A 13,892-nucleotide genomic window follows, 5' to 3' on the forward strand; every position below is an offset into this window, starting at 1 on the left:
TGCACAACTTCAAATAAGAGAGTTTTGGATACAACGTTCCATTTCAAGGAAACAGGGCCCTGCATTTGCTTCTTAGCTCAAGCCTGATGTTAAATACTGTCTTGCTTTAATTACAGCCTATCAAAATATCACTTCATTTAAACTCCACTTAACCTCTCCCCTTCCCCAATATCCTATAGTAACCTTGTCTTTTCCTGTGTTTGGTGGGACACTCAGATTTTCTCTGTTGAATAATGTCCCTTGTTGCATCATGTTAATAAACTTGGCTTTATTGTATCATACTATAGTTTTGTTCCTGGTGGTCTTTATCAGACAAGCTTTATAGAAATATACATGCATGGTATAACTGAAGATTTCATTCTTTTTTCTTTTAAAAAAACTATACTAGTATTTTAAAAATATCTATCCTTGTTGCTTTATGTAAATCTAATTCATTACTTCTAACTGCTAGATAGAACTTCATCTCACAAACACAACCATACTCCCACACACCATATTTTTTTCCCCATTCTCCTAGAGGTAGATATTAGAGTTGCCTCCAATTCCTTTGTACTATAAACAATGCTATATATCCTCATGGATTTCCTCTTATGGTAATCCTTAAGAATTTTCTGGCATATATACACTGAAATGGTACTGCTGAGTTCTAAGGTGTGCTGCCAAAATTTTGCTAAGATTGCTAGAATAGTAGATCCAGTGTACATACTTGCCAGCACTTGGTACTATTATCTGCTTTCAAGTATTTTCCAGTTAGATGGGTATAAGGTGGTATTCCATTTTTATTCTGATTTGTATTTCTTTGAGCACAAGTGAAGTCAAGCACCTTTTCTCTGTCAATTACTTATTTGTTTTTCTTCCATGTATTACTTACTCATATTCTCTCCCCCTTTAAAAATTGGGCTTTTTGTCATTATGCAAAGAAAGCACAAGAGCTAGTCTTTGCTGTGTTATAATTTATAATTAAGCAGGAATAATTTATAATTAAGAGGAAATTAGAGGACATGCTGTACTCTGTGGCACTTCCTGAAAGTACAAAAGATAATCCCTTGAGATAGAACCATCATAGGTTGATGTTTTTAGAGGCAGCTGGGAGAGAGAAAATGTGAGCAGAGTTGGAAGTATAGGACAGAGGTGAGTGGTGGAGGAGAGACAAACTTCCAGAGTATGGCAGGCAGCAGGAACAAAGGCTAGAGGAAGAAGGGTAGGTTTGTTCCAGAAAAAGCAAGGAGACCCACTTAAGTGGAGGATATGGTTAGGGTAGTGGAAATTAAATTTGTATACATAGGATTTAACTGGTAGGAGGACTAATAGGTTCCTGTGATGATAGGTTTTATGTGCCAATTTGACAGGGCCACAGGATGCCCAGATAGCTGGTAAAACATTATTTCTGGGTATGTTTGTGGATGAGATCAGCATTTGAATTGGTGGACAGAGTAAAGCAGGTTGCCCTCCCCAATGTAGGTGGGCATAATCCAGTTTGTTGAGGCCCTGAATAGAACAAAAAGATGGAGGAAGGGACAATTTGCTCTCTTGGCCTGGTTGCTCATGCTGGGACATTAGTCTTCTCCTGCCTCAAGCTGCAACCTTCGCCATTAGCTCTCCTAATTCTCAGTCCTTTGGATTCAGACTAGAGCTACACCACCAGCTCTCTTGGGTCTCCAGCTCACAGACTGCAGATGATGGAACATCTCAGCTTTCACAATTGTGTGAGCCAATTTCTAATAATAAATCATATATATGTAAAATATATAAATAAAAACATGATAAATATCTCTATATGATATATATTAAAATATATAATAAATCACTCTATATATTTATAATATATAATATATATTATAAATACATTTATTATAAATAATATTATAAATATATAATATATATTATAAATATATTTATTATAAAGAATTGGCTCATGAAATTATGAAGGAAAAGAAGTCTCATGATCTGCCTTCTACAAACTGGAGTCCCTGGAAAGCCAGTTGTATAATTTTAGTCTGAGTCTGAAGGCCTCAGAACCAGAAGAACCAGTGGTCTAAGTTCCAGTCTGAATCCAATGGCCTGAGATAGATATATATCCCCTATTGTTTTTGTTTTCTTTTCCCTCTGGAGAACTCTAATACAGCCACTGAGCAGGGAAGTAACATGGTCAAAAGTAAGGTTTTAGAAAGATTTTATTTTCCAATAGCAAAGGGACTGAGAGGGCAAACCAGTGACCAGAGAAGACTATAGGTAAAAAGTGAATGTTTATTTGCATTGAACAGAAAATACGTACTGGGTGTTAGCAATGGGATTGAAAAAGAAAGGATAATTAGAAAGATTTAAAAAGAAAAAGAATTTGGTGGCACTATATCAATAATAAAAGAGTTCTTGAATTTTCTAAGATTTTAGTCTGATGGATTGGAAATATATTGATATTATCTGAAACAGGATAGCTTGCGGGGGCGGAATAACTGCCAGGGGAAGAGCATACATTGCAATGGTGTTATATTTTAATATCATTTGAATAAATTACAGGGTTTAAGGGGAAAGCATATTGCTCACAAGTTGAGGACTTTTGTCCTTTTCTTTTCCTATTATCAGACTCTTCAGCCCTATTCTACCTTTTCTTTCTGGGTTTTGAAAACACCCTTTTTGTACACAATCACTCTTTCTGCATACAAACTCCCATTTATCAAATAAATGCTATTTAACAATTTGTCTGTATTCCCTTAAATCCTGAAAAAAATCAACCATTCTTTAGTAAAACTTGTTATATTTTGTGATATTCAAACACTACATTCAAAAATGGTGACTCTATCAAATGACACAGTTTATTATAGTGATTGATTTGTACATGGTTTGTTAAATGCATCTATGTTGTAGGCTTTTTGGCTAATATGATTTGTTAAAACCCTCTCAGCAAAGTGCTGTTACAATGACCATCTTTGGGGACTTGGAAATAGCCTCGTTACACAGAACTTGATGTTATACACTAATGGCATTTATTAGAATGGAATTCTATATGTATTATTACTTCCGACATCAGCCTGGCCTTTGTAGCCTCCTCACAGCATGCAACTTTGGTAATTATGCTAATGCTAGCTAATTCATGAGGACGACTTCTTAAAGTGCACTCTATTAACTTGGAGATTTTGTAAATAGCTATACACGTAGGTTCCGGAAATTGTGGGGATATGTCAATCTGACATGTGTAGAGTCTGCCTTCCTAACTGCATCACTTTGTTTTACTAAAGCTTAATTTTAAACAACAAGAAGTTACAATGTGATTTCTTTTCCAGCAAGTGCTTGAGGAAGATTCTGATAAGTGTCACTTTAGCCTGTATCCTCCAGTCCAAGTCCCTTGAGCCAGATGAGTTAGGTAGCTTGGTGTCTTTTAAGTTGGTTAGAAGAGAAAATATTGAAGTTTATTTCTTTAGCAAAGGGTACAATTTTTCCAATATGTTCCTGCAATGTGATTTTTGCCAGTTTGCTAATTCTGCCGACCAACGTTGCTCTTCAGGGGACTGTTCCAAAAATTAGACTTCTCATTCACAAGGCTTCATGATCTCTGCTTCCCTTCAGTCCCAGCTGCTGGGGATTTTTTGATATTACAGTGACTCATCAACCTCATTTGAATGAAAATAATCTGATTTTTGACCTATTACATTAAAGGCTTATATCCCTTACGTGTAAGAGGTGAAATTTATAAACCTAGAACAATTAGCCAGGCTTAAGAGTGCCATACAAGAAATTAAACACAATAAAAATTAAGAGAAAAGGTTAGTGAATCACATCACAGCCAAGAGCAAGCTAATAAAACTGGGAGGAAGAAACATTATCGGGAAAGAACCAAAGGAAAAGGAAACTTACTACATACAATTAGAAGATATAGCAATTGCATAAAGTTAATGAAAACAGAGAATAGGGATGGCTTTTAATAATCTTCTTATTACCACTGCATGAAATCACACTCTCAGATTAAGTCCTAGAAACTAAGCTAGGGATTTGCCTTTCATTTCTCAAGGGTCCCAGCAGGTCATTTCTCCTCATTAATTTAAGTTACAATCCTAGGTACAATCTCTTTGGGAACTAGCTATATCACATCTAAAGATAATCAAACATTTATTGCTTAGCCTTTTCTTTGACTTCAATAGTAAGAACCTCTTCTCCACCCTCAGCAGAAGGAGCCATGCTGATGATGAGTGATTGACGGGAAGTTCCTCTGGGGAAAACTGTCCTAACTGACTGGGGCTCTTCCTCCACTGCAATAGGACTTGCTGTACATTCAGGTCTGTCCAGTGGCTTCTCTTCTGGCTCTCTTCCTTTATCTTTATCTTCATTTTCTTTTTGTTTATCTTCATTTTCTTTTCCTTTATCTTCGTTTTCTTTTTGTTTATCTTCATTTTCTTTTCCTTCTTCCTCTCCTCCTTCAGAATTTTCTTTTTTCTGGAAAGAGCAATTACAAGTAACTGGTGTTGAAATCATAATTAAAAACATTGGATTGGATTTTGATTAGCATGCAATGGCTAAGATCACCACCAAGACAGACTGTCTGAATTAAGTGAATCCAGGAATCATGTCTGCTTTGCTTCTAACTATCATTTGACTAAGTTTCTGGTGTGTTAGAGAATGGACCTGTTGCCTCTGACTCATGATGTTAGTCTGAATTGCATTTTTTTGGTCTCTGCTAAGGAATTCTCTTCCTATTGGTCCTTATACTCTCCAAATTATTAGACTCAGTGCTCAGGACTCTGTTTTTGCTTTTTAAATATTTACTTATTCTGTAGAGATAAAAGTTTAAATATTTATTTTTAATAAAAAAGTATTAACCACTACCATATAAAATACTGTAGAAAGTAGGGTTTCCTCTTGCCTAAGCTCATGGGAGAAACTCAGGGAGAAACTTATCCCTTTCCTAGTACAATCTTTTCCATTTGTCCCACAGGTGCTTAACCTGTCATGTTTGAACCTATTGTGTTTAGCACTAGCTATAGAAATTTCATAGCAAAGGTACACTATGCTCTTTATTGGTAATGGTTGGTTGGGATCAATATGAGAAAGGCTTGCCCGAGATATGAATGTGCACAGATAAAGTTGAGATTCTTAACACATTTACTTGTATATTTCTTTACTCGCATACATTTTTTATGTAAATTACTATATCTATGCCGTTGCAAATGAAGCATTTGATTTATACTGGATCCCAAATTTTCACCACAGTGTTTTATGTGTGGAAAAGGAAAAGGCAAGTTTTCATCTTTTGTATGTGACTGAGTTTATAATATGTGCTTTACTCATTTTCTAAAAGGTCCACAGCTACCCATTTTCTACAGTTTTAGAGATAATATAATGACTAGGTTCAGAAAACCTGAATCCCTGGTCTGTTTCTCAGTATCTGCCCTCATAGACTAATTATGAGAATGAAAGAAATACAGAAACCAAAAAAAAAAAAAAAAAAAGAACATTGAATATTTGTGAAAATGTTGATAAAATAGGTTATTTATTTATATATCCATATGTATGTCTGTATATATACAGTTGATTCTTATCATTCATGTAGTTTTGTTCTATAAAGTTTCAACAAACAGCAAGTGAGAAAGTACTGAACCATTGCTCCTGGGGGAGATACAGCATTAGGTTCCTGTGAGATATTATGGTTCAAACCATAATATTTTTGTCAACTGGTCAATATATAACTTTGTTTCATGTGTGTTTTTGTTTACAGATACCCTGTTTAATTTGATCAATTGATTAATTTGAGGTATTATTGATTCATTATAGTGAACTCATGGAAGCAGCACTGTAATGCCTGAATGAAGTTTATCTAACACACATATTTTCTCTGGAAGGCACATCACAGCACTTTGGCACTTAGAAGCACTAGACAGTATTTCAGGACTATGCTTGGGGGCTATTTTAAACAGCAAATCACACACATGCAAAAAGCACAAAAATGTGGAACCCATGGCCCCAAAAGGGTCACTCTTTGTTGTTGTTGTTGTTTGTTTGTTTGTTTGTCTGTTTGTTTGTGTGTTGAGACAGATTCCTGCTCTGTTGCCAAGACTGGAGTGCAGTGGTGTGATCTCGGCTCACTACAACCTCTGCCTCCCAGGTTCAAGCGATTCTCTTGCCTCAGCCTCCCAAGTAGCTGGGACTACAGGTGCATGCCACCATGCCCAGCTAATTTTTTGTGTTTTCAGTAGAGACAGGGTTTCACCATGTTAGCCAGAATGGTCTCGATCTCCTGATCTCGTAATTCGCCTGCCTTGGCCTCCCAAAGTGCTGGGATTACAGGCGTGAGCCACCACGCCCAGCCAAGGGTCACTCATTTATAGTATGAGAGCTGAAACAAGAAAGTAGAGTGCCTCTTTGTTCAACCTCAGCTGAAAATGTATGCATCAAGCAACTTAATTTTTTTGCCACCCTGCACATGTTCTTGTCCACAAATAACCACAAAAGCACCATAAGTATTGATTTTAAGTTACTAATAAATTATAGTAGGTAGATTCACCAACATAGAATCTGCAAATAATCTATGAATAATGAGGGTATACTCTTTATAAATACATGTATATTAAGGCCGTCTATAAACATCCTGTGAGGGTTAAATGTGATGATATGTGGGAATTCAGCAGTTTAAATAATAATGTGCTATATATAAAGCAGGAATTATTAGTATTATGTTAGTCCAAATCATCCCATTGTCTGAAATGGAATTAGAGTAGGCGTTTGTGTGGATATACTTAGACTGGAGCCTTCTCCATGACAGCCCTCCATTCACTCCACCTTATTACCTGAGCTGCTTGTTCTTGTTTCAATTTGAGTAGTCTTGCAAGACTCGCTTTTCCTTTGCCTCCTAGGAGAGTTTTAAACAGTTTGGGTGTCTCTTCTTTTGGTGGGAAGAGGAAGGCAAGATCTTTTCTTGGAGGGGTTGCTTCTGCGGTCTTAGCCTTCTGCTTTAAAAGCACTCTGGGGGTAGCAGAGAAAAGCTGTTTTAGGTAACTCTGTGAGAGTTCTGGCAAAATCTACCAGAAAAACTGCAATTTATCCTAACCTGTGTAGTTTCAATGGGTACGTCCATTAATAGTTGTTTATTAAGCCTATCTCACTGTGATCAAGTTTATCACAATCATAATACGGTTCTTCCTATTTCAGAGTTTACAAAGTAAAACCAACTCCATTCATCTCTAACGGGGTTTTAAAGGATATACCTGGCTTTCTTCATGAGGATCCTTTCAGAATCTGGATAATGCACTAGAATTTCTTGAAGGGTCTTTTTGTCTAGAGTTAAAAGATTGGCAAACCCATGGGCCACCACATTGGCAGTTCGACGGTTTCCTCCTCCTGCTGCTAGAAGGCTGTAAGAGAGAAAAGTGAGTCTTTGCCACCAGTTTCACTTTTCCTCCACTGAAATCTCTTTTAAAAAATAGCAACTATTGTAAGTGTTTATACTGCTTCAGAAATCATTCCCTAGAGGTGAGGGTCCAGGTGACTGTGTGGAGAGTGTCAGGATGTGGGAATATAAATGGCTCAGTTTTCGATATATTTTTTCTCTAACTCTCACCTCTAAGTCCCACAAATCACAGACTTGTGGCTGTCAGTATCCTGTCAGATCCTTCATCTCAGATTCCAGAAATGCAGAATCCTTTTTGACTGGGTATCCCTCATTTGCTCCTTCAGATACACTTTTCACCTCTCCCCAGGCTCCTTTGTTTCCCAGGAAGCTGACCTCTGTAGGCTTGCCCGCTGACTTCACTTGAGCTCAGTCATTGGAAAAGACTAACAGGAAATCAGAAAGCAGGAAGAGAGTGGGTTCAGAGCGTTTATCTCCCCTGTTATTTTCCTGCCAAACCTTAGGTTAGCAGTGGCTGCAGTTCTCTACCAAAATCTACAGCTCCTGACACATGGATGTTTTCTAGAAGTGCAATTCCCATCACTCTTGATGAGCTCTGGTAACTATACTCTCTTCTTTTCCTGTTCAGGCCTCACTACAGTAACAGTTCCTTTACTGCTGCTAAATTTGTGATGCACTGCCACCTTTTGTTGGTGTAGTAGTCCATTTTCACTCTGCTATAAAGATACTACCTGAGACTGGGTAATTTATAAACAAAGGATGTTTAATTAAGTCAATTCTGCATCACTGGGGAGGCCTCAGGAAACTTATGGTAATGGTGGAAGGCAAAGGGGAAGTAAGGCACATCTTACGTGGCAGTAGGAGAGAGAGAGAGAGCAAGGAAGTGCCACACTTTAAAACCATCAGCTCTCCTGGGAACTCATTCATTATCACAAGAATAGCATGGGGGAAAGTGCCTTCATGATCCAGTCACCTCCCATCAGGTCCTTCCCTCAACACGTGGAGGTTACAATTTGAGATGAGATTTGGGTGGGGACACCGACCCAAACCATGTCAGTTGGGTGCGCTTAGACTTTTCCTCAATGCTGTCAGTAATCCCTTTATTAAAGTTTACTCAATTGCCTCACTTGAGTGTGTCTGTTTCCCACCTGGGCTCTGGCTAATACAGCTCTCAACATCAAATGTGAAAGCCAGTCCTTCATGATGCCCTGGTCACCTGAGATGAATCCAATCTCATCTCCTACTGTACTCCAAAATCATCCTGTTTCTCAATGTCATAAGCTGCTCTGTAATAGAGTCATTCACATACATCTCCCCACCTGGAATGCCAGGGAATTGTGGGCTTTATGTCTTGGAGGGATAGAGAAGAACATTTTGCATTTGAGAAATAAGCAACAAAGAGTGGGGGAATAAATGAACACAGAAATGAATAAGATAAGTAGATAAAAAGTCTATCATTACCAATGATCTGAGAAAGAAGGGTTGGTCTGTAAAAACGAACAAGAAAAACCACATTTCAAATGTGCAAAAAAGACACCATATGTTCTGCGTTAAGAGCATAACACAATGGACTGAACCCCTTGGAGTTAATCTGTTAGAAATTGAGAAAGAAGGATCACATTAACAAAAACAGCCTCTACAGGTGGAGAAGACAGAGAAAACAGTCTGACCTTTGGAAGCGATGAGATATGAGAAGCTGCATGGGCCCTGTGCCTGAAGATTTCTGTTATACAGTGTGAACAACTTCTGTTGTTGCAGAAAAGGGGGCATTCCAGTTGGCTGTTAATTGTTAAAAAAACTAATGTAGGGTTTTAGCTCTGACAGGTTAAGAGCCTGGAAGTCATTACTCCTGTCCTTACAACAAGAAAAAGCTGCACAATTGAAAAATTAACGAGTTTTCTTAGATCCATCAGAGAACTAAAGTCACGGGGCAAACGACCACCCCCAAATCTGGAGAGAGAGGTGAATCCATAAAACTACAGCCGTGTCTGCTTACTGCAGCGGAAACCCCTGGAGTAGGAACTGGTAGGAATGCTTAAACGCTAATTTTAATAGATTGTTGGAGGCTGAATGTGGACTAGCATGAGAGTGAGAAACTCTTGGGGGCCAGGGTTATAAAGTCACTCACACATTGGTGGGATTTACCACCAGGAACCTCATCAGGTTCTTAGGGTGAAGAGCCAACGAAGATCCCCTCTTGGCTCTGGCAGGCGTAGGGGAGGATGAATCATCGTGAAATATGCCCAGAGCATATTTGTTCTCCATACCGCAGGCCTACTATTTAGAGAAAAATCCTTTACCAGAGCTTTGTGCCACGTGAGAGAAGAACATTTTTCCCAATGCAGCCCCTTTAAGCCTTCCTGTCTTATCTAAGGGAGATGGAAAGCTAAGAAACTCCTGTGAATGTCACAGCATTGGGACATACAAAAAACTGAAAATCACAGAATTATAAATTGTTTCTCCTTCTCCATGCCTTACCCCCACACCAAGTGTCCTACATAATACTAATGAATTACAGCTGAAACAGCGGCAAGATGCAAAACCTCTCTGAGAAGCCTCTCTTCTTAGGCTGCCCTAAGCCCAGTCAACAGTGGAGACAAAGACAGGGAACTAGAAGGAATTTGAAGCCTCTGGCACCAACAGCTATACCAAATGTTATACACAGCCCGATTCCTAGCCAAATTCGTATAAAATGTCACACTAGAGACCTGTTTACCTCAGTCCATATTATTTGTTACATAATTTTTAGCTTTGAACCACAAAAAACAAAAAAATTATAAGGAATGCTAAAAGGGAAGAAAAAACAGTCCCAAGAAACAAGCATCAGAAATAGATTGAAATATGACACAGATATCGAAGTTATTAGACAGGAAATGTTTTAAAACTATGATTAATATGTAATCTCAGCACTTTGGGAGGCTGAGATGGGTGGATCACTTGACTTCAGAGTTCAAGACCAGCCTGGGTTACATGCTCAAACCCCATCTCCACTAAAAATATAAAAACTTAGCCGGGCATAGTGGCATGCCCTGTGGTCCCAGCTACTTGTGAGGCTGAGGAGGGAGCATCACTTGAGCTCAGGTGGTGAAGGTTGCAGTGAGCCAAGATCGCACTGCTGCACTCCAGCCTGGGCAACAGAGTGAGACCCTATCTCAAAAAAAAAAAAAAAAAATGGCCTAGAACTTTTCAAAATTAATGTCAGATACAAAACCATAGATCCAGGAAGTTAGGAGAACATTAAGCAAGATAAATACCAAAAGAAACAAAACAAATGAAAAACCCCCAACTTCTGGGCATATCATATTCCAACTGCAAAAAACCAAAGACAAAACCTTGAAAGAATCCAGAGGGGGGGAAGTACCTAAGACAGAGAGCAACAAGGATAAGAGTTGTAGCAGATTTTTAAATTAGAAGCCACACAAGAAAGACAGTGGAGTACAGTATTTAAAGTGTTGCAAGAAAAACTACCAACTAGAATTCTATATTTAGGGAAATGACCCTTCAAAAGTAAAGGAGAAACAGAATCATTGTCAGAAAAACAAAAACAGAGGGAATCAATTGCCAGCAGCCTCGCCCTGCAAAAAATGTTGAGAGTTCTTCAGGGAGAAGGAAAATGATATAGATCAGAAACTCAGGTCTACACAAAGAAAGGAAGGACATTTAAAAAGGCATAAATGAAAGTAAAATATTTTGTCATTCTTTTTCCTTTTCTTTTTTTTTTTTTTTTTGAGATGGAGTTCCGCTGTTGTCACCCAGGCTGGAGTGCAATGGTACAATCTCGACTTCACTGCAATCTCTGCCTCCTGGGTTCAAGTGATTCTGCTGCTTCAGTCTCTTGAGTAGCTGGGATTACAGGTGTCCACCACCACGCCTGGCTAATTTTTGTATTTTTAGTAGAGATGGGGTTTCACCATATTGGCCAGGCTGGTCTCAAACTCTTTTTTTTTTTTTTTTTGAGACAGAGTCTTGCACTGTTGCCCAGGCTAGAGTGCAGTGGCACGATCTTGGCTCACTGCAAGCTCCACCTCCTGGGTTCACACCATTCTTCTGCCTCAGCCTCCCGAGTAGCTGGGACTATAGGCGCCCGCCACCACGCCCGGCTAATTTTTTGTACTTTTAGTAGAGACGAGGTTTCACCATGTTAGCCAGGATGGTCTTGATCTCCTGACCTCGTGATCCGCCCACCTCGGCCTCCCAAAGTGCTGGGATTACAGGCATGAGCCACCACGCCCGGCTCAAACTCTTGACCTCAGGTGATCTGCCCGCCTCAGCTTCCCAAAGTTCTGGGACTATAGGCATGAGCCACCATGCTCAGCAATTTTTCTCATTCTTAGTTGTTCTAAAAGACAACTGTTTAATAAAGTGGTAATGTGTTTGGTAATTATAACCTATGGATAAGTGAAATGAATGACAGCAATGTCATAAGGGCTGAGAGGGAAGAACTGGAAACATTCTGTTGTAAGGCACCACATGTGAAGTGGCATAGTGTTATACAAAGGTAGGTTCAGATACGTTTAAAATGCATATTGAAAACTGTAGAGTAACCACTAAACTTTAAAAAACAAGTATAATTATTATGTTAAGAAAGAAAAAGGAAATGGAATCATATAAAATGCCCAGAGTGAGAGAAGGAAGGAAAAAAGTGGGAGGAAACTGGTGTAAGGCCACTCATGGCTTCAAACTTGACCACTTACCTGCACCTAGCATTAATGACAGGGTCCGGGGCTCTCCAGGCCACTTAAGAATGGACATAGCCCTGGAAAGGTGACTCACGTATGTAATCTCAGCACTTTGGGAGGTTGAGGTGGGCAGATTGCTGGAGCCCAGGAGTTCAAGACCAGGCTGGGCAACATGGCAAAATCCCATCTCTACAAAAAATACAAAAATTAGCTGGGCATTGTGGCACACGCCTGTGGTCTCAGCTACTTGGGAGACTGAGGTAGAAGGATCACTTGAGCCTGGGAGGTCGAGGCTGCAGCAAGTGCCATGGTCACACCAATACACTCCAGACTGGGTGACAGAGTGAGACCTTGTCTCAAAAAAAAAAAAAAAAAACAGAGTGGAATTCCTCCTCTAAGGCAGAAAGAATATATTTGGAATCTTTAAACATGTGCTCAATGATTTCACATTTCAAAGTTTTCCCTTTGAGGAAAACCACTAACTTTAGTCTTTTCCTAAGGTACTCTTAAGCTCCGCCTTTGTCAGAGAAGACAAGGGAAATAAATTTTACCCCATCTGTCTGTGTATGTACATATCATTCTGTCTGTCATCTGCTGTCACAATCATATCTTCACTCATTCATCTAGTCAGCTTTCTTCTGTCTACCTTCTTCCCTTTCTATGAAATTGATGTTAATATTTGAAGGACAGTGATTGGATGAGTCTATTTCATTCACTTTCCCGTTGTCATGGACACAGGGTAATCCAGTAGTTATGCAAGGCTGGATGGGATTGGGGAGGTTAATTTGAACCTGAGAATATCTGTATATGTATGTTAGACTATGAGAACAGAACGGAAATAACATATTTAAATGTCAGGTTATTTTGAGATTTCTCAAGTTTTAATTAAACTTGCCTACAGGTTACACGTTTGGAGTGCTTGATGAGTTTTTAAACGGAAGAAATAGTCTGTCTGCCAGATGGATTTTGCCCAAACTCTTTCAGCAACGTTTAAAATAGCATCTTTTTTTTTTCATCTTGTCCACAAAATGCTTCTCCAGCATTCCAGCCATGGAAAGTTTCACTCATTAAATAGCCTAAATATTCCCAGCCCCACAAAGAGTTTCCAAAAGAGCCCATGCTGGAGGACAAAGAGTTGAGGTTGCTATTGTGTCCCTAGGTAAAAATAGAGTGAGCAGAGCAATGGACCAGGAAACAAAGAAATGGTTCTAATCCTAAAGCCACCTCTATTTGCTGTGTCCTTAGACAATAACTCAAAGACTTTTTTGATTTTCACTCTAATCATGTAAGTATTTATTAATACTTACAGTGAAGTAGGGAAAAAGGAGAATTATTAAAGCATGGCATGGTTTTGTGGAAAGAATACATGCTTTGGAACTAGATAATCCTACCATCTATTGTGTTTCTGAACAAATTACTAATCTCTCCTGTAGGAAGCAAGGCCATATTTAGTACCTACTATAGGTATCTGATTATCTTTAAGAATAGTACTAGTGTGCCAAAGTTGGGTGAATGAACAAAAGCAGGTGTGAGAATGTCATGGAGAAATGGTGTACTCAGGGACTATGTAAGATAACTTGTATATGGAAAACTCAGTAAATGTGAGGAACAAGTATAGACACACATAGACACATACATTTTCACATACATACATAAATAGCATATATAACAGACATACATTTGTGTGTGTGTGTATATATTTTTATATATATTTTTTTCAGACAGAGCTAGAATATTAAGATAGTCCCTGGTCAGTCATCCATTCCAAGCTTTGTCCAGGGCTGCCACATGTAGGATTACAAATTGTGTGTTACATACAAAATGTAATGTGATTGGAGCCCTCTGGAGTTGTGCAGTGTACAACCTGCACAGCTCTT

The 13,892-nt window shown here is 38.8% G+C and overlaps 1 protein-coding gene across 1 annotated transcript in view; it reads right to left on the minus strand.

Moving 5' to 3' along the window:
• Positions 1 to 2,413: 2,413 nt before the first annotated feature.
• CNGB3 (cyclic nucleotide gated channel subunit beta 3) overlaps positions 2,414 to 13,892 on the minus strand; it is a 155,357-nt gene continuing 143,878 nt past the window's right edge. The window contains exons 16-18 of the mRNA XM_031669658.1: positions 7,194 to 7,340; positions 6,777 to 6,951; positions 2,414 to 4,428 (exon numbers count right to left, since the gene is read on the minus strand). Of these exons, the coding sequence (XP_031525518.1) occupies positions 4,105 to 4,428; positions 6,777 to 6,951; positions 7,194 to 7,340 (646 nt within the window). The 3' untranslated portion in view covers positions 2,414 to 4,104. The remainder of the gene's footprint in view (positions 4,429 to 6,776; positions 6,952 to 7,193; positions 7,341 to 13,892) is intronic.

Source organism: Papio anubis, chromosome 8 (genome assembly GCF_008728515.1).
Source record: "Papio anubis isolate 15944 chromosome 8, Panubis1.0, whole genome shotgun sequence".
NCBI lineage: Eukaryota > Metazoa > Chordata > Mammalia > Primates > Cercopithecidae > Papio > Papio anubis.